The following is a 22,074-nucleotide window of genomic DNA, read 5'->3' as shown; positions in this document are numbered from 1 at the left end:
TGGTAACAAAGTCATTACCAATAGTATTTGAGGTAGTTTAGATGCCTGCTTCATTCTTTCTATAATGCTGTATGTTTCATTTACTGGTTACACATAACACAGTTAAGTTACTGTAGGTGGCAACATTGTTCCCTAATCAATCAGGTACTATAATTTTCTAGTGCAATTGAAAGTCCATTTCAAATAAGAGCTAAGAGCTTTTTCCCTGATTCAATTAACAGGTGCATTTTATCCAAACTCAACTTCTGGCAATGGAGCTGGTCCACATCTGATGACAAACCTTAGTGCACTTCCACAGTTCCACTATATCAACACACCACCAATTTTGAACTCGACATTCATTGCTACAAACCAAGTCATGTTCCTGCGCGCTGACTTGTTCGAGCATAAAGATAATTGCATAGACCCGCGCCTCTCATGCCTGCCGCCTCCACCTCAGCAGCCATTACATACAGGCAACATAAGTCAACGGCTTAGTTTTTCTTTTTCTTTTTTTTTCCCATAAATTAAAACCACCACGAGTTATAAAACAAGAAAAAGAACAAAAACAAAGATACATAGGGGGAACTAGGCTAGACAAGAATACCATTTGAAAGAAAGAGAGCATATGCTCAAATCTCTATGCTAGAAAATTCTAGTATATGAAAATTTAATCTCCATGCAATAAAATTGTATATGACAGATTGACGTTCACCTTTATGCCTGTTTCCTGATAAGCTGTAGATTTAATTTGGGTTTTCTTATAATATGGGCAGAATTCAGACAAGTTAATCATTTTAGGAATGCTTTTCCCTATGCTAATTCTGGGGTTATTGCATCTAATCTCTTCAATGAGTTTAGACCAATTCTTGAGATATAGGCAAATCTGAGGATCTAGACAAACATATCGACTGACATACATATCCATAAAGTGTGAGCCAAAATAAAATAAAGAGAGAGATCGCTTGTATCACCTAAAGCAAAAAAAATAGGAATATAAAACAGTCAGAACTAAGAAAACATCCTTCTTTTAAGATACTTTAGCATTTGTTTAACAAGATTATCCAAAAGCCACTCCATAAAATAATGTTTTTGACGCCATATTCTTATAATGTATAATGGCTCTGAAGAAAAGTAGTAACCTCATCGCATATGAGTGCAATCTCAATAGGAAAGAGCAAAATACAAACAGCCTAGCTCCTGTTGGCTTTTATGCAAAACTTGAGATCTTATCTCATCCTATAAAGATCTCCTGACCCACATATAGAGGTAAAATATTAAATATGTTTTGAAATAAAGATAAACATGCTTGCACAACATAAGATAAACATGCTGGAACAACATAAGTCTGGTTTTTGCAATATCATTCTCAATTAAGTTTTAACTTCTATACAGTGACAGTGTAAGATCACGATGATTACAGGTAACATGTTATAATTTGTAAACTGATTCGTGGAATTATTAATCTGTAAAATAAGGCAAATAATCTACTATGATAGTATGTCACATTGATATTTTAAAATGTTATTTTGTGGCTTGAATTATTTTCTTGTATTTTTAGGAAACCCATAATCCCTATAGGTTTAGGAAAACTCATTGTCCTAATAGATTTGAGAAAGAAAAACTTATAGTCATTGTCAAATTAGGAAACCTTTCTCTTATATTGGGACTATTTGGGATCTATATATAGGGGTTATAGTTGGGGATTCTATAAATTGTATTTTGATTTTCTCCTCATTCATAGTGGAAAACTCTCTCTGCTTCTGCCCCGAGGATTAGACTTAGCCGAACCTCATTAATTAAATCCTTGTGTTGATTTTTCTTCTCTATTTGCTTTGTGTGTGATTGTGTGCTAGTTAACCCACGATCTTCCGCAACAATTGGTATCAGAGCAAGGTTCGGATTTCTACATATAATCTAGGGTTAAGATGTCTTCATCATCTTCAATAAAGTACGAAGTAGAGAAATTTGACGGGGGTTTTAGTTTCAGTCTATGGAAGATTAGGATGAAATCGTCCCTAATATTACAAGGGTTATGGAAGGCAATTGATGAGAATTTTTCTGAAGAGATGAAAGAGACAGAGAAGGCTGACCTGAAGGAGAGGGCTATGAGTGCGATCTTCATGAGCGTTACAGATAGCATTCTTCGGGAAATTGCTGAAGAAACGTCTGCAGCAATGGCATGGAATAAGCTGGAAGATCTGTATTCTAAGAAATCGCTGACAAACTGCCTCTACCTGAAAAATAGGTTATACAACCTCCGTATGAACGAAGGTACACATGTTAAAACTCACCTTGATGAGTTTAATTCAATTATAATGGACTTGAAGAACGTGGATATCAAAATTGAGAGTGAGGATCAGGCCTTGATTGTGTTATGTTCTTTACCGTCTTATGATACTTTTGCCGATACGTTGCTATATGGGAAATACAGCATTTCACTGGAAGATGTTAGTAATGCAGTAAAATCTAAAGAGTTGAAAAGGAGTTTTCCAGACAGCAGAATTGAGGGCGAGGGTCTTGTGATTAGAGGAAGAACACAACAAAAGGACTTTAATAGGAAAAAGTCAACCGCCAGATCAAAGTCTAAAGCAAGGAAGCAAAATTGCTATGAGTGCGGGGAGCAAGGTCACTACAAGAGAGATTGTCCTAAGCTGAAGGAGAAAAGAGGGAAGCAGAAAATAGATAATTCCGCAAATATTGTTGACAGTGGCAATAATTCTGATGATAGCGACTATGTAGGGGAAGTCTGTGCTGTGAGTTCTAGTCATATGCATAATTCTTGGGTTCTTGATTCTGGTGCTACTTTCCACATGTGTCCACACAAGAATTGGTTTGCAACTTATAAGCAAATGAGTGGTATTGTCTACATAGAAGATGATAATCCATTACCAGTAGAGGAAATTGGTAACATCAAATTGAGAATGTTCGATGGAATTATCAGAAACATTGAGTGTTGGCATGTTCCTCGGATAAAGAGAAATTTGATTTCTCTTTCGACTTTGGATTATCAAGGGCATAAATTTCACTCTAAGAATGAAATACTTAAAGTGTGTAAAGGCTCCATGGTACTCATGAAGGGTAAACTGCATTCTAAATTGTATCATCGTTAGGCCAGTGTAGTTGAAGGGGAAGCTGTTGTAGCTTCTTGAAAAAGTGATCTGAACCGGTCTCAGATATGGCACTTGCAACTTGGTCATATGAGTGATAAGGGATTATCTTTGTTGAGTAAGCAGAATATGTTGAATGGGTACAAAAATCAAGTTTTGAATTTTTGTGAGTATTGTGTATTTGGTAAACAAACAAGGGTAAAGTTCAGCAAGAAGGCCGAGCACAAGAGTAGAGACAAGTTAGATTATATACATTCAGACTTGTGGGGTCCAAACAGAGTTCCCTCCAAGAGCGGTGACATGTATTTTATGACTTTGATTGATGATTACTCAAGGATGGTGTGGGTGTATTTTCTGAAAACAAAAGATGAGGTATTTCCGACATTTGTTGAATGGAAGACAATGGTTGAGAGGCAGACGGAAAGAAAAGTTAAGCGTCTTCGAACTGACAATGGGTTGGAATTTTGCAATTCCGAGTTTGATAATTTCTGCAGCAGAGAGGGCATAGTGAGACACCGCACTTGTGTTGGAACACCACAATAAAATGGTGTTACAGAACGTACAAATAGAACGCTTTGTGATAGGGCACGAAGCATGCTTTCACACTCATGTGTTAGGAAGGATTTTGGGCTGAAGCAATCAATACAGCTTGTTATTTGGTCAACAGATCTCCATCCACAGCTATTGAGTTCAAAACTCATTTTGAGGTATAGTCCGGTTCGCCTGCTGATTATTCAAATTTAAGGATATGTGGTTGTCCTGCTTATGCTCATGTTAGGGATGAAAAATTTGAGTCGAGGGCAAAGAAGTGCATATTTCTAGTGTATGCAACTGGAGTAAAAGGTTATAGGTTGTAGTGCACAAATCAAAAGACTCCAGGGCTAATTATTAGTAGCGATGTAGCATTCAATGAATCTTCCTCACTGGACAGTCAGAGGGAGAAGACAATAGCAGAAACAGATGGTGGTGTCAGTGACCACATAGAGCTAGAAATTCAATCTCCACTAGCTCAGCCCAGTAGTTCTAAAGTAGAAAAAGTGGATGAGGTACAAAATATTGATCAAGATGATAATGTTGATGCACCTGTGCAACAACAACCATATAGCATTGCAACATGCAAAGAGAAGAGAATGATCAACCGAACACAAAGGTTTGCAAACGTAGTTGCTGTGAATCTTCTTGGATATTCAAATCCTGTGGGTGATTTGGCAGTTGCAGAGACCGTTGATGCGTTTGAGTGTTATAGCTATCCAGAAGCTATTCAGAGTACATAACCAAATCGACGAATTAGTGTTATGGCTAAAGATATTGAGTCTCTTAATAAGTTTAGGCGTTGCCTAGACTTGGTTAATGTGTGCGACAATGGGTAGAGCCCTCGTGAGGGCTGATGACAATGTAGAGAGACGTTGTTCCTGTTAATGAAGAGAATTCAAGCTAAGGGGAAGATTTGTTATTTTGTGGCTTGAATTATTTCCTTGTATTTTTAGGAAACCCATAATCCCTATAGGTTTAGGAAAATCCATTGTCCTAATAGATTTGGGAAAGGAAAACCTATAGTCCTTGTCAAATTGGAAAACCTTTCTCTTATAGGTTTGGGACTATTTGGGATCTATATATAGGGGCTGTAGTTGGGGATTCTGTAGATTGTATTGTGTTTTTCTTCTCATTCATAGTGAAAAACTCTCTCTGCTTCTGCCCCGAGGATTAGACTTAGCTGAACCTCGTTAAATCCTTGTGTTGATTTTTCTTCTCTATTTACTTTGTGTGTGATTGCGTGCTAGTTAACCTACGATCTTCCGCAATATAAAAATACTTTACAATACCAATGTATATAAGTTAAATTCATCCCAAATAGGACACAAAGTCTCCAACCGGGCAAAACATAGCATATTGTCCTGATCAAAGCCGCATAAATCCGAAATTTACGATCCAAGTACGGCATATGGGGATCTTGCTATCTGTTTGTCTACTAGACTCCACGATTAAAAGTAAAAAGGACAAACAAATTTTTATGACAATATTGCAACATAGAAACAAAACAAAATAAACAAAAAGGTTACAAAATAAATTCAATTACCACCTTCCAACAAGTGGAAGGAGATAAATCCAAATTAGCTAGCTAGGGGAAGAAACTAAAAGCAAATACTGTAGGTGAGATCTGATAGAGATTTAATGTGGAAAAAGGAATTGTCCAATAATAGACCAATAGGAAACCTATATTCCTAGCAAATTGAGGCAGGTGATGTAGAGTGAGTGATATCAAGTCATGAAAAAAAAAACACAGAAACATCTTTACCATACCTCACGTGAGAAGGCCCCTCCACTAACTAAACTCAGCTAGTCATATCTCCTAAAATCCCACCATCTTAAAAAAAAAAAAAAAATTAATTTGAAAACAAGAAGAAAAAAACCATACACAGCAATAGATGATTGTCTATAAGTAGTGAGATAAGGAGACAGTGAAACATGAACTACTGCTACTAATTAACTAATAAGAGAAGATGGAGAATAATTCCTATGAATATAGTAGGAAAGTAATGAAGGATGTCTCTCTTCAGGAGCTTAGAGATAGGCTTGCTGAATTTGCCAAAGTTAGAGGATGGGATCAGTATCACAGTCCTAGGAATCTTCTTCTAGCTTTGGTAAGCCTCCTAACATGTCTTAAAAATAGTAATCCAGAATTAACCGTCCATAGATTTACAATGAATGCGATCTTATTATATGTATATGTATGTTATATTATGTGACAATCTTCTAAGTTTTTAACTAGATGAGCGTGTCACACAATTTCAACATTACACTTTTAATTAACTAAACATATTATGTCTCAACATGCCATCCGCATGCGTGTACCTAATTCTTTTTCATGGACCAAAAATCTGGAAATATTTTTTGCTTTAGTCGCACAAAGAGTTTAGTTAAACCCACAGAATCTGTCGCAGATCTAACTCTGTCTATAAATAGACTACATACATGTACTTTGCATATAAGAACCTTATAGTCTATTTTTCTTTTTTTTTTTTGGTATACTTCTTGTGTACGGGCATGTTTCGCCATTTTTAATGAAATTTATTACCTTATCAAAAAAGAATAAATCTTATAGTCTATTTTGTAATTGTTGGAACAGGTTGGAGAAGTGGGAGAGCTATCAGAGATATTCCAGTGGAAAGGGGAAGTTGCAAGAGGACTACCTAACTGGACATCAGATGATAAGGAACATTTGGAGGAGGAACTGTCTGATGTTTTGCTATATCTAGTTCAGCTAGCTGATGTTTGTGGACTTGATTTAGGTCAAGCAGCTCTTACCAAGATTCTCAAGAATGCTCAAAAATACCCTATTACAAAACCTACTTAATTCTCACAAATAGAAGTTATAATTTATTGCCAATTGTTGTAGGCATCTTAGAAGGAAGCCTTGAGCAATATAAAGTTATCTTCGTGCAACCTATAGGTCACGGGTTCGAGCCGTGGAAGCAGTCACTAATGCTTGTATTAGGGTACGCTGTCCACATCATACCCTTAAGGTGTGGCCCTTCCCCGGACCCTGCGTAATCGAGCATCTTAATTAAGCTAGTGTTATATATTTCTTTCTTGTGGAGTGTCTTTTTTTATTCTAGTTTCTCCTCTTTTCCCTATGTATGAGGTATCTTTGAGAGTTTAAAGGCAGGCGATCGAGAATGTGTTTGAACGAGAATGTATTTTCCCTTGTATTTGAATTGCTCTAAAAGTTTCTTGACTTACTTTCAAAATCAGAAATCCATGTTTAATTATAAACACTTAATCAGTTTTAATAATGATTTGTCAAAAAAATTTAATATATCAGTGAGTGAAATTTGATTACATGCTAGAGTAATAGTCCAGAAGTTTGCATGGGCACAAAGGGATGGTTCATAGTATTTCGTAAGTCTAGAACATTGTGCCTTCTAGCATGCATAACCGTTTTGGGTTTCTTAATTATCAGGAATAAATGAAAATAATTCTGAAATAAAATGCCAGATTATTTTGTCATGTGTTTGGTTAGAATTTTCAATTTCGATATAATAATTTGGGGATTATTATTTTTATCATGTTAATAACAATACGAGGATTAGCTAATACCTGGATAAAATAATCGAATGAGAATAATGCGCTTCTCCGAAAGCTCTTCTCTTAAAGTCCTTAAGAACTCCAAAATTAAAAATAAAATAAAAATTATTTAATTTTATTCAATTTTAAACCAAACATACATATACATACAGGGGCAGATCTACCTTATGAGGTAGGGATACCACGGCACTCGCTCGCTTCGCTAAAATTCTTACTATGTACATAATATCTTTGTGAAACAACGTATATATGGATAGAGTGACACCCCAAAGTCACAAAGTGGAAGCAGGTGCCATTGGTTCCTGCCATTGGTTCTTCCTTCCCTTTGGAGGCTTTCTTTGGCCTCATAAATGCAAGTTCGATTCCCTGTTAGCATAACTCTTTTGATTTTTTATTTTTTCTACTTATTAAGATTTCCTTTATTTTCAGTTGAGCCTAGGGCCTCACATCTTTTCCTTCTTTTTCGGCCCTTTCCCCCCCTTTTCTTCCTTTTATTACTTGCTAAGTCTTTCTTCATGTTCTTAACTTTCAGTCATCATTTTGTTTCTATCATTATACCTTATTTTATGAACAATTATTTTCTATAGGTAATTTGAATTGATTTTAATTAGCATATATATTTTTTTTTATTTTTAATGAAACGATATTAATTTATATATTGGAATATAATTTGAGTAATATCTTCTATTGGGTTTTGAAAAAAAATTAAATGGCTTGATTGATAGTCGTTTTGAGTCGAATATCATATGTTGAATGTTGAAGGTTTTTCTTTGAAAATACTTGTCATATAACTCAACAATTAAGATGGAAAAATAAACAAAGAACAATACAAGTAAATTAATCTAGTCAAACAAAGAATATATAGTGTAGTTAAACTACTCTTTAAGCAAATATTTATATTGGAGTCGCTCTTTCATGAAATATTTTTTTTTTTTGCATTTTTATTTAGAATGTGTTTAAATTAAGCGTAAAAGAATTGAACTAAAATCGAACTTATTTGCTTGTAAATGAAAGGCCTATTCAAATTAACCAAAAACTAAGCGAACCGACCCAATATTCCTAATCTGTCTTTGTAGCTACTGACATGTATATTGTATGCATAACATGGTGGCACCAGCAACCTTCGAATCCTGGATCCGCATCTGTTAATACATACCCTATATATATATATATATATATATATATATATATATATATATATATATATATATATATATATATATATATATATATATATATATATGTGTGTGTGTGTGTGTGTGTGTGTGTGTGTGTATATTAATTCAATGAACCAAAAAAAAATGGTAGTACTAAATAATTAAGAATTATTAGTTTTTCTGTAAGAATTATTATTTTTCTTTTTTGTAATTAAGTAAATTTTATTACTAGGGAAAGATAAATGTACAGTACAACTAAGGGTGTCAATGGTTCGGTTCGGCCAGTTATTTTATAAATTTTGTATCATATCAATTTTTCGGTTATTTTCTTATGTATAACCAAAATTAGACTTTTCAAAACCATCCTAATCATACTGGCTCATGAACTAGTGAAGTCCTACACCAGGAAACGAGTATCACCTAGATGCATGATCAAATTGGCATATGATTCTGTTGAATGGCCTTTTCTGGAACAGGTCATGTTTGAACTAGGTTTTCCATCCCAATTTATTACTTGGATAATGGAATGTGTGCATACAATGAACTATATGATTGTGATAAATAGGGAACCAACATAGCCTTTTAATGCTGCAAGGGGTCTTAGGTAAGGGGATCCAATGTCACCTTTTCTCTTTGCTATGGCTATGGAGTACCTTAGTAGATGCCTGAATGAACTTAAAGAAGTAAAAGCTTTTAAATATCATCCTAGATGTGCTAAACTAGGAATCACTCATCTCAGTTTTACAGATGATCTTCTTATGTTCACTAAAGGAGACCTAGCATCAGTAGCAGCAATGCAACAATGCTTCCTTCATTTCTCTGCAGCCTCTGGCCTTCAAGCTAACATGGGAAAGAGTTGTGTGTATTTTGGAGGGGTTCAACATTAGGAGAAAGAAACAATACTAGCTAAGCTGGGATTCAACCAAGGAGACCTCCCTTTCAAGTACCTTGGTGTACCATTATCAACAAAGAAACTGAATCTTATCCAGTGAAAGCCACTTGTTGACAAGATTATAGCTATAATCACTTCCTGAACTGCCAAAAAATTCTCTTATGCAGGCAGGGTTCAGTTGGTACAATCAGTTATTTTTGGGGTACAATTATATTGGGCTCAATTATTCCTAATACCTGCAAAAATCTTGTCACTTATAGAGGCTTACTGTAGGAGCTTTGTTTGGTCTGGAACTAATACAATCACAAGGAAATCACTGGTAGCATGGGAAAAAGTATGCTCTCCAACATCCATGGGAGGATTAAACCTAATCAACATCAAATTGTGGAATAAAGATGTAGTGACAAAAACATGTTGCGGCCTAGCTCACAAACAAGACAAGATATGGATTGTGAGCACCTAATTTTTGACTATATTTGAATTTTTATCACCTTCTACTATGTAAATATTTTCAGAATTTAATATATATTTTTTAGTTTTTGTTATATATATATATATATATATATATATATATATATATATATATATATATATATATATATATATATATATATATATATAGAAATTATTAATAATTTAAAAGGTCAATTATTACTATTAGTATTATTTTTATTATTATTATTATCTTTATTTTTAAATAAAATGAATTAAATACAGAAAATGAATAAAAATTAATTATTATTATTATTTTTTAAAACAAATTTCGGATGGGAATTAAAAAATAGGAAAAGTAGAAATATAAAATTAAAAAGAAAAAGTAAAAGTAGGTAGAAATTGTTTAATAAAAAAAGTAAAATAAAGTGGAAAATTAAAAAAATAAAAGTAAAAGAATGTGGAAATTTAAAAAATGAAAAGTAAAATAAAGTTGGAATTAAAAAATAAAAGTAAGGGTATCTGATTTTTTTTTAATAAAAGTAAAAGTAAGTGGAAATTAAAAAAAAAGAAAAAGTAAAATAAGCGAGAAATAAAAAAAGAAAAGTAAAAAAAGTGGGATTTTAAATATATTAAAAGTAAAAAAAGTGAGAAATTAAAAAATAAAAGTAAAGGAAAGTGGGGAATTATTATTTAAAAAAAATAAGAAAAATGGGAAGCTAAAATTCTTTTTAATTAAAAATAAAAAAATAAATAAAACATAAAAAATAAAAATCTGAAAAATCCGAAATTCTTTTCTATAAATAGAAGAGAAATGTGATGGAAAAAAAAGGAGAGAGAAGGAGAAAAAAATAGGGAGGAGGGAATTGAGAGAAATATTTTTTTCTTATTCTACGTTAAGGGAATTTCTATTTGTGTCATTCTTTCTTCGGCTTTCTTTCGAAAAATCTAGCAATCCATCACCAAACTCTATAACCCCGAAACCAACTGGAAATCAAGCTAAAAAGCACGACAAAAATGAGCCGAAAACCCAGCATAACAGTCCCCTTTTGTACAGAAAATAATAGCTCCAAAGTTGAGTCGTCGAGTTCGAGCTCCATTTGTCCATTTTGGTCGAGGCTCCATTTACATCCTTGTCCATTGTCCGAGCTTCAAAACAGTCTTGTAAAGGTCTATTTCTCTCATCATTGTTTTATTAAAATATTATGCTTGAATATATAATTTGATCTTATTTAGATTCATGAAGATTGAATATTTTTTTTTCTATATTAATTGTTAGGTCTCATTAGCTTTGTTAAATTTTACTCCTTTCTTGATGATTAACATGAAGATTGAAATTTTTTTTTTCTATATTAATTGTTAGGTCTCATTAGCTTTGTTAAAGTTTTCTACTTTCTTGATGATTAACATGAAGATTGATAAGAAACATGATTTTTGGGCACGTAGTGAATGCTTGAACTTTGGTGATAAAATCTATGTCTGCTAGTTGAAATTGAAAAATGAGGTTTGGACTTAAAAAAAATAATGATTGGGCCCGGTGTTTGGGCTTTGCTTAATGAAACATGTACTACTGCAATTGACTAATTGATAGGGGAGTAGCTTGATGAACTAGTAACTGGGCATACTCATTAATTGGCTTTAAAGGGACAATTATACTACGATCCAATTTAATTTATCTGGTCCAAAATAGTTTCTGTCATGCCCAATTTAGTAAGAGCAAAAGCTGACCCATTTTTCACAATTGATTCCCATAGCTCTTGACCTTACACAGATCTCAAACCCGTAAGGAAAAATAAATCATGAACACGTGCTAGTTGCTTTAGGTGCGATTAATAAATCATCGTGACTATGGGTATGGTTCTCATGGCATGGTCACGATACGTAAACCCCAACTCAAGTATGCGTTTCACGCGACTTGACTTCAACTTCAAATAATAATAAAAATAAACATGTTGTAAATTGCGGGTGCATTTCACGTGACGCGATTCGTAATATGTACAAAAACAAATGAGTTTGCGACATCGCGACTTGTTCAAATAAGTTCCATAAATAATTAAAAGCAGTTAAAAGAAATAAAAATGCACATATAGGTTTAAAACATGTATTAAATCAGATAACTAGGCCAATTATTAATAGTTGAGAGACCGTGCTAAAACTACGGAACTCGGGAGTGCCTCACACCTTCTCTCGGGTTAACAGAATTCCTTACCCGGTCTTCTGTGTTCGCAGACCATAAATAAGAGTCAAATTTCCTCGATTTGGGATTCTAAAATAAATCGGTGACTTGGGACACCATAAATTATTTCAAGTGACGACTCTGAATAAATAAATAATCTCATTTCGAATAATGTCACTTAAATTGGAAAAACTCCCTATCCCCTCGGAAAAAAGGAGGTGTGACAGCTCTAGCGACTCTGTTGGGGAAACGAACCCAGAATCTCTGGTTCAGGATTTAGAATTCGAGCTTAGATTAACTGTTATGCTTGGTTTTCTTGTGATTCTCTGATATTACATGTTTGGGCCTAATGTGCTAAATATCGCTTTTTACCGCTTTGATATTAATTGAACTGTATACAAACTGTTATGAAACCCTCTTCTCTCTGAGTCTCCTGAATCTTCTGGGAAGCATGCGCTTCGCGTGGCTTCTTTTCTGTTAGAGTCATATCCTAATTTTAGAACGAGGTACGAACAGGTTGCAAAGCAGGTGAAGCTTCTGTATTTCCGGTACGCTCCCCCTCCCCCCTCCCCTCCCCCGGCTCGAGTTGTCCGCTCGGGTAAGCCAGGTTTAGAACAATACACCAGGATTAAAACTTAGAATGACATAACCTCATGCCGGATCCCTAGTAGGTACGCTTGTTTGCATCACGTACATTTGACTTTGGGGACTCAACACAGGGGTTGGGTCCGTCTAGGACAGGTGTACCCAAATCAAAAGACCATCTTGATGCATTGTTACGTGCTACTTGTACATTTATTTATTTCGGCTTGCATGTTGACCGTCTTCTATAAAGGGAAAGAAAATCAAGAAAAATCAAGAGTGAGGCAAGAGAGAGAAATTTACCCGATTTCTGAAAATTCAGGTATTTGAAAATCCCAAAACTCTGCCAACATTTTGAAAAAAAATATATATTTCAAAATACGCCAAATATTTTCAAAAAAAAAAGGTCAAGCTTTTCTAACCGAACTACGCGGGTCTAATTCTCACCGGATGTGAGATACGTAGGCAAACCTTATCGGTTCCAGCCCCAATTTTTAAAAAATCAAAAATATTTTCCTTTAATTCCTTCTTTATAAGTTTTTCTTTGACACATAAAATCCAAAATTTTTCCTTCTTTTGTAGAAGTTTTTCTTTTGGAAATTATAAAAACAAAAGTCAAAATCCAAAAATATTTTTCTTTAATTCATTCTTTAGAAGTTTTTCCTTAGAAAATCTCAAATAAAAATAAATTTAAAAGCCAAAAAAAAAAATTCTTTATAGAAATCTTTTATTTGAAAAAAGAAACAAATCAATTCAAAATCCAAAAATATTTTCTACCTTTTTTTAGAAGTCTTTCTCCAAAAATATTAAAAAATAAATCCAAAATAATATTTTCTTTCTTTTCAAAAATTCTAAAAAAAAAAACAAAGAAATCGAAATAAAAAAAAATTCTTTCTTCTTTATAAGTCTTTCGAAAATTAAAAAAATAAAAAGAAATAATTTAAAATCCAGAAAAAAGGGTTAGTTTGTTTACTTTATTCCTGATATTCCCCGAACTACGCAAGATCTGATTCATGCGGCGTCATGATACGTAGGCAATCCCCATCAGATTCGATCATTGACATCAAAAAAACTGAGTGGAAAAAAAAAAGAAAGAAAGAAAGAAAAGAGTGACAAAAATAACAAAAAAAAAGAGCGAAAAAAAAACAAAGAGCGAAAAAAAAAAACAAAAAAAAAATAAAGAAAAAAAGCAAGAGTGAAAAATTCAAAAAGAGAACTCTGTGTCCAGATTGACAAAAAAAATCGCGGAATGTTTTTGTGAATATGCTATCATATGGCGCGAGCAAGCCGCCAGGGAAAAGCCTCCAATAGACGAAACAGAAATGGTTACGGTCTTCCTACAGGCCCAAGAGGCGAACTACTTCCAGAACATGATGTCTGCTATGGGTAATCCGTTCACCGAGGCTATCAAAATTGGGAAGATGGTCGAAAATGGTTTAAAAACTGGCCAAATCTTGAGTCATGCTGCCTTTAAGGCCATATCACAAGCCGTTCAGAGTGGTTCAGTGGGTTTGATGAACAAAAATTGGAGAGATGAGGAATTTGATCCGGCACTGAAGGCCCTTACAGCCCTTGCCGAGATAGAGCAAAAGCCAAAAATGGTCGCCAAGCCTGAAAGTTCCCCATCAGACGGGAGTCTCAGTAGCCAGTCTTGCTATCCTTTCTGCCTCCGGATTATCTCAGGGTGTGATCCGGATGTTTTACTTTATTGTCTTACTTTCCGGTATAAACCCTTCTATCTTTAAAATTCAAAAAAAATCAATCGAAATAAAAATAAAAAAAATAAAATTAATATTTCATTGTCTAGGAATGTCTCTTTTCTTAATTTTGTCATTTCTTTTTTTTTTTCAGTTCTGTTAAATGCAGATTTCAATAACATGACATGCTTGCGGACTTCATGCCCCGATCCTAAAACGCTGTCAAACTTCGAAATAATGAATCAAGAATCAAAATGCAATGAAGATAGGTTTAAGAAAATAAAACAAAGAATCAGAACAGCTAAAGGAAAATTGGATTCAGGTTGGAAAGGTCCATACATTGCACAAGAGTACTGCCAAAAGAGAGCGTTGTACTTGGGACACATCGAAGAAAATGTCCCTGAAACAACTGTCAACACAGAAGGTACTATGTTGGATCCTCTATATAGCATTAATGTTCTCCGGTTGGGATGAAGAAGACTTTCTTTCTCACTATCCAAATATTTAACCCTTTGCAAACCCTTTTGAGCCGGCTCCCATTCTTTGATTACCCTCATTGGAACCCGAAAGTCATTTAAAAAAATGAATGAAAAAAAATGAAAAGAGAAGAAAAAAGAAATATAAAAAAAGGGAGAAAAGACAAAGAAAATGAAATGCAAAATGAAAAAAAAAAGAGAAAAAAAGGAAAGGAAAAAGAAAGAGAAGAAACCAAAACAGAAAAGAAAACCAAAACAAAAGAGAATCAAAAACAAAGTTCTTGTCCTTGAACTACGTTTGACTTGATTCCGAAAGGATACATAGGCAGCCTCTCTCTGGGGTTCAGTCACACAGTAACAAAAACCCAAATTCCCTCAAAAGTGAAACTAGGGCAGATGTTATAATGGTTTGGCGATGGTTTTGTCTGAAAGGTTCCAAAGTTGTAATTCAATCCAAATTCTTTTTACCCAAATCCTTTTCAAGTCCTTCCGATCAAACGGCAAAGAGATTCAAAATGGGAGGATATAGTTACTCGGATCTGATACAACAAAATGAGAGAAATAAAATGAGAGAGTCTTATTGGTGAAAACCTCACGGGCACCATAAGGCGATGGTAAGCAGAGAAATTCAAAAATGAGAGAGTCTTGTTAGTGAAAACTCACAAAGAGAACTATAAGGCGATGGTGAGAAGAGAAATGAGAAAGGCCAGCTGGTGAAAACCCGCAAAGGGCGCCACTGATCGAAAAGAGGATCCTCACAGTCACTAGCATCGACACAGTCCTGAGCAAAGTTTCTCAGTCTCAAAGCAAGAGTTATGATGAATTTTTGAGAGTTGGACGGTTTACATAGATCAGGCATCTAGTCCAAGAGGCATGTCATGTTCATTAAAGTCTGTATACACTCCAGATAAGTCCTTCTTTCTTTCCCCGAAAAGGATACCTCTTGTCTAAATTCATTTGTCCATTCTATTGTTTGCTTTTCTTTGAATCCTTTTCGGTTTAACTCTGTTCTGAAACTAAGACAAATAAGGGAAGGCAGGACTGATTTACAGGGTTCTCACTTGATACAAGCCAATATGCAAAAGAAAAGGCACCCAATCTCGGCAAGGGCATCAAGTTGACTCCAACTAGCCATGTTGGCCGATGTTTCGAAATCAAAAACTGTTGAAAGAGGAAATTCAAAGTCAAATGCCCACAAGGGCAAAATAAAAGTTGAAAAGGTTAAGTACCACGTGACTAACCATCATGGAAAAGTCCAGAAAAGCCATAGGTTCTCCGAGGTTAGAAATGCAATCGATATTCAGGAAATAACGAGTTGCAACTGAAAGGACCGAGACCAAGTGACTGAAACAATCAAGGCCACAAAACCAACCACCGTTTCAAACTGACAAATTGTTCTTTGTTTGAAAAAAAAATAGGGAAACAGGTGCAATACAAAAGCAACTTGCAAGAAGCAGGTGCAACCAAAACGAAATTACGCAAAGGCTAGAAACAGTTTTGCAGCAACTACTGCAAAAGGGAAGTCTTCTCCAAACTCTTTCCCGCATTTTACTCATTATCTTAAAAAAATATATGAAATTAAAAAGAAAAAAAAATCATGGTAGTATAGGGTCTCCAATCCCTAGCTGCGTTTTTCAATATAGGGTCTTCACTCCCTAGTTGATGATTTTTAGACATAGGGTCTCCACTCCCTAGTTGATAATTTTTAGACATAGGGTCTCCACTCCCTAGTCTCTTTTCCAACATAGGGTCTCCACTCCCTAGTTGATTTTATTTTAGACATAGGATCTCCACTCCCTAGTCGTTTTCCAACATAGGGTCTCCACTCCCTAGTTGATTTTATTTTAGACATAGGGTCTCTACTCCCTAGTTGATGTTTTTAGACATAGGGTCTCCACTCCCTAGTTTATGATTTTCAACATAAGGTCTCCACTCCCTAGTTGATGTTTTTAGATATAGGGTCTCCACTCCCTAGTCTCTTTTCCAACATAGGGTCTCCACTCCATATTTGATGATTTTCCGACATAGGGTCTCCACTCCCTAGTTGATAATTTATAGACATAGGGTTTCCACCCCCTAGTCTCTTTTCCAACATAGGGTCTCCACTCCCTAGTTGATGCTTTTCCAACATAGGGTCTCCACTCCCTAGTTACCTTTTCCAACATAGGGTCTCCACTCCCTAGTTGATTTTATTTTTAGCCATAAGGTCTCCACTCCCTAGTTGCCTTTTCCAACATAGGGGCTCCACTCCCTAGTTGATTTTATTTTAGACATAGGGTCTCCACTCCCTAGTCGCTTTTCCAACATAGGGTATCCACTCCCTAGTTGGTTGATATTTTAGACATAGGGTCTCCGCTCCCTAGTCTCTTTTCCAACATAGGGTCTCCACTCCCTAGTTGATGATTTTCCAACATAGGGTATCCACTCCCTAGTTGATGATATTTTAGACATAGGGTCTCCACTCCCTAGTCTTTTTTCAAACATAGGGTCTCCACTCCCTAGTTGATGATTTTCCAACATAGGGTCCCCACTCCCTAGTTGATGATTTTAGACAGAGAGTCTCCACTCCCTAGTTTCTTTTCCAACATAGGGTCTCCACTCCCTAGTTGATGTTTTTAGACATAGGGTCTCCACTCCTAGTTACTTTTGCAACATAGGGTCTCCACTCCCTAGTTGATGTTATTGTAGACATAGGGTCTCCACTCCTTAGTCGTCTTTTCCAACATAGGGTCTCCACTCCCTAGTTGATGTTTTTAGACATAGGGTCTCCACTCCTAGTTACTTTTGCAACATAGGGTCTCCACTCCCTAGTTGATGTTATTGTAGACATAGGGTCTCCACTCCTTAGTCGTCTTTTCCAATATAGGGTCTCCACTCCCTAGTTGATTTTATTTTCGACATAGGGTCTCCACTACCTAGTCGCTTTTTCCAACATAGGGTCTCCACTCCCTAGTTGATTTGATCTTAAATGCAGGGTACACCATTCCCCGGTATCTTTGCCAATATAGGGTATCCCATTCCCTGGCCACATTTTCCCAAAATAAGGTACACCAATCCTTAGTTGAGACATCCTTTTGCCAATAAAAGAACACAATCCAAAAATAAATAAATAAAAAAATGAAATTTTTAGGGTACACCACTCCCGATCTTTTATTGCTTTCAATAAAGAAGTAGTTTAGAATTTTGTTACAATAACTCATAAAATTTTCCTAGTGCAAACTGGGGCAGAAAAATTTCGTTCAATTGTTTGTTTTGGTGTCTGAGTAGGTTTTACCTCGAGGCACAGGGTTTGAGATGACCAAAAGAAGAAGTCTCAATTTAGAATAAAAGAAAAGAAAAAAATAAGTGAATCCAAAATGCAAAAGCAATTGAAAAGATGTGGAATGCTAAGACATGACTGAAGCCACAAGCATTGGAGTCCCGTTTTGATTAGAAGAAGCTATAGAACAATGAACTAGAACCTACAGCTAGCGAGCATCAAGGTTTAGATCAGAGTCTGCTTGAAGAACCAGTCAAGACTCGAGATCAAGTTTCTGAAGACTCATAGATAGGAATCTTGTAACTCATAATTGATAGGCTTGTTTAGTTTCTTTTTTATTTTGATATAATAGCAAGACCGCGGACCGAAGCCTCGACGGAACCTCACTTGACTCCTCAACTCATCATTCCACCATTCTCCTTGAACTACACGCGACCTGATTCTCCTATAATCCGGGATATGTAGGCTGTCCAAAACCAGGACTCGGTTGCACCCTATCTTTTATTTCTTTTCCTTTTGAATAATGGTTTGGTCAAAAATTAGTCACGTGGCTCACCTAGTCTTTGACTGAAAACTCTTCATGTTTCCAAGCAAAGAGGGGCAGCTGTGAGCACCTAATTTTTGACTATATTTGAATTTTTATCACCTTCTACTATGTAAATATTTTCAGAATATAAAAGGTCAATTATTACTATTAGTATTATTTTTATTATTATTTTTATCTTTATTTTTAAATAAAATAAATTAAAAACGAAAATAAATAAAAATTAATTATTATTATTATTATTATTTAAAACAAATTTCGGATGGGAATTAAAAAATAGGAAAAGTAGAAATATAAAATTAAAAAGAAAAAGTAAAAGTAGGTAGAAATTGTTTAATAAAAAAAGTAAAAGAAAGTGGAAAATTAAAAAAATAAAAGTAAAAGAATGTGGAAATTTAAAAAATGAAAAGTAAAATAAAGTTGAAATTAAAAAATAAAAGTAAGGGTATCTGATTTTTTTTTTTTTAAAAAAAGTAAAAGTAAGTGGGAAATAAAAAAAGAAAAGTAAAATAAGTGGGAAATAAAAAAAAGAAAAGTAAAAAAGTTGGATTTTAAATATATTAAAAGTAAAAAAAGTGAGAAATTAAAAAATAAAAGTAAATGAAAGTGGAGAATTATTTTTAAAAAAAAATAAAAAAAAATGGAAAGTGAAAATTCTTTTTAATTAAAAAAATAACAAATAAAAAATAAAAATCTAAAAAATCCGAATTTTTTTTCTATAAATAGAAAAGAAATATGATGAAAAAAAGGAGAGAGAAGGAGAAAAAAATAGGGAGGAGGGAATTGAGAGAAATATTTTTTCTTATTCTACGTTAAGGGAATTTCTATTTGTGTCATTCTTTCTTCGGCTTTCTTTCGAAAAATCCAGCAATCCATCACCAAACTCTAACCCCGAAACCAACTGGAAACCAAGCTAAAAAGCACGATAAAAACGAGCCGAAAACCCAGCAAAACAGTCCCCTTTTGTATAGAAAATAATAGCTCCAAAGTTGAGTCGTCGAGTTCGAGCTCCATTTGTCGATTTTGGTCGAGGCTCCATTTACATCCTTGTCCATTGTCCGAGTTTCAAAACAGTCTTGTAAAGGTCCATTTCTCTCATCATTATTTTATTAATATATTATGCTTGAATATATAATTTGATCTTATTTAGATTCATGAAGATTGATCTTATATATAATTTGTAGATTTATGAAGTCTTGTAAACAGTCTTGTAAAGGTCATCACCTCTTTTCCTTCTTTTTAGGCTCTTTCCCCCCCTTTTCTTCCTTTTATTACTTGCTAAGTCTCTTCTTCATGTTCTTAACTTTCAGTCATCATTTTGTTTCTATCATTATACCTTACTTTATGAACAATTATTTTCTATAGGTAATTTGAATTAATTTTAATTAGCATATTTTTTTTTTTTAATGAAACGATATTAATTTATATATTGGAATATAATTTGAGTAATATCTTCTATTGGGTTTTGAAAAAATATTAAATGGCTTGATTGATAGTCGTTTTGAGTCGAATATCATATGTTGAATGTTGAAGGTTTTTCTTTGAAAATACTTGTCATATAACTCAACAATTAAGATGAAAAAATAAACAAAGAACAATACAAGTAAATTAATCTAGTCAAACAAAGAATATATAGTGTAGTTAAACTACTCTTTAAGCAAATATTTATATTGGAGTCGCTCTTTCATGAAATATTTTTTTTTTTTTTGCATTTTTATTTAGAATGTGTTTAAATTAAGCGTAAAAGAATTGAACTAAAATTGAACTTATTTGCTTTGTAAATGAAAGGCCTATTCAAATTAACCAAAAATTAAGCGAACCGACCCAATATTCCTAATCTGTCTTTGTAGCTACTGACATGTATATTGTATGCATAACATGGTGGCACCCGCAACCTTCGAATCCTGGATCCGCATCTGTTAATACATACCCTATATATATGTATGTGTGTATATTAATTCAATGAACCAAAAAAAATGGTAGTACTAAATAATTAAGAATTATTAGTTTTTCTGTAAGAATTATTATTTTTCTTTTTTGTAATTAAGTAAATTTTATTACTAGGGAAAGATAAATGTACAGTACAACTAAGGGTGTCAATGGTTCGGTTCGGCCAGTTATTTTATAAATTTTGTATCATATCAATTTTTCGGTTATTTTCTTATGTATAACCAAAATTAGACTTTTCAAAACCATCTTAATCATACTGGCTCATGAACTAGTGAAGTCCTACACCAGGAAACGAGTATCACCTAGATGCATGATCAAAATTGGCATATGATTCTGTTGAATGTCCTTTTCTGGAACAGGTCATGTTTGAACTAGGTTTTCCATCCCAATTTATTACTTGGATAATGGAATGTGTGCATACAATGAACTATACGATTGTGATAAATAGGGAACCAACAGAGCCTTTTAATGCTGCAAGGGGTCTTAGGCAAGGGGATCCAATGTCACCTTTTCTCTTTGCTATGGCTATGGAGTACCTTAGTAGATGCCTGAATGAAATCAAAGAAGTAAAAGCTTTTAAATATCATCCTAGATGTGCTAAAGCTTGGAATCACTCATCTCAGTTCTGCAGATGATCTTCTTATGTTCACTAAAGGAGACCTAGCATCAGTAGCAGCAATGCAACAATGCTTCCTTCATTTCTCTGCAGCCTCTGGCCTTCAAGCTAACATGGGGAAGAGTTGTGTATATTTTGGAGGGGTTCAACATTAGGAGAAAGAAACAATACTAGCTAAGCTGGGATTCAACCAAGGAGAACTCCCTTTCAAGTACCTTGGTGTACCATTATCAACAAAGAAACTGAATCTTATCCAGTGAAAGCCACTTGTTGACAAGATTACAGCTATAATCACTTCCTGAACTGCCAAAAAATTCTCTTATGCAGGCAGGGTTCAGTTGGTACAATCAGTTATTTTTGGGGTACAATTATATTGGGCTCAATTATTCCTAATACCTGCAAAAATCTTGTCACTTATAGAGGCTTACTGTAGGAGCTTTGTCTGGTCTGGAACTAATACAATCACAAGGAAATCACTGATAGCATGGGAAAAAGTATGCTCTCCAACATCCATGGGAGGATTAAACCTAATCAACATCAAATTGTGGAATAAAGATGTAGTGACAAAAACATGTTGCGGCCTAGCTCACAAACAGGACAAGATATGGATTGTGAGCACCTAATTTTTGACTATATTTGAATTTTTATCACCTTCTACTATGTAAATATTTTTAGAATTTAATATATATTTTTTGGCTTTGTTACACTTATATATATATATATATATATATATATATATATATATATATATATATATATATATATATATATATATGAGAGAGAGAGAGAGAGAGAGAGAGAGAGAAATTATTAATAATTTAAAAGGTCAATTATTACTATTAGTATTATTTTTATTATTATTTTTATCTTTATTTTTAAATAAAATGAATTAAAAACCGAAAATAAATAAAAATTAATTATTATTATTATTATTTTTTAAAACAATTTTCGGATGGGAATTAAAAAATAGGAAAAGTAGAAATATAAAATTAAAAAAAAAAGTAAAAGTAGGTAGAAATTGTTTAATAAAAAAAGTAAAAGAAAGTGAAAAATTAAAAAAATAAAAGTAAAAGAATGTGAAAATTTAAAAAATGAAAAGTAAAATAAAGTTGGAATTA

General features: G+C 33.9%; 1 protein-coding gene across 1 annotated transcript; it reads left to right on the top strand.

Moving 5' to 3' along the window:
• The first annotated feature begins 5,542 nt into the window (after positions 1 to 5,542).
• Positions 5,543 to 6,883, top strand: LOC104113637 (uncharacterized). The gene is made up of 2 exons (XM_009623863.4): positions 5,543 to 5,731; positions 6,217 to 6,883. Exons 1-2 carry the CDS (start codon positions 5,591 to 5,593, stop codon positions 6,442 to 6,444), a joined length of 369 nt encoding a protein of 122 aa, XP_009622158.1. The 5' UTR covers positions 5,543 to 5,590; the 3' UTR covers positions 6,445 to 6,883.
• The last annotated feature ends 15,191 nt before the right edge of the window (positions 6,884 to 22,074 follow it).

Source organism: Nicotiana tomentosiformis, chromosome 6 (assembly GCF_000390325.3).
Source record: "Nicotiana tomentosiformis chromosome 6, ASM39032v3, whole genome shotgun sequence".
NCBI classification, from domain to species: Eukaryota; Viridiplantae; Streptophyta; class Magnoliopsida; order Solanales; family Solanaceae; genus Nicotiana; species Nicotiana tomentosiformis.
Note: the sequence above shows the minus strand (reverse complement) of the source record. Positions and strands in the feature narration are given on the sequence as shown.

What these genes read in the sequence shown, in the direction of transcription:
- LOC104113637 (XM_009623863.4), top strand. Translation starts at nt 5,591, where the DNA reads ATGGAGAATAATTCCTATGAATATAGTAGGAAAGTAATGAAGGATGTC. An exon ending in GGAATCTTCTTCTAGCTTTG is followed by an intron (nt 5,732 to 6,216) that starts GTAAGCCTCCTA and finishes TTGTTGGAACAG; the next exon opens with GTTGGAGAAGTGGGAGAGCT.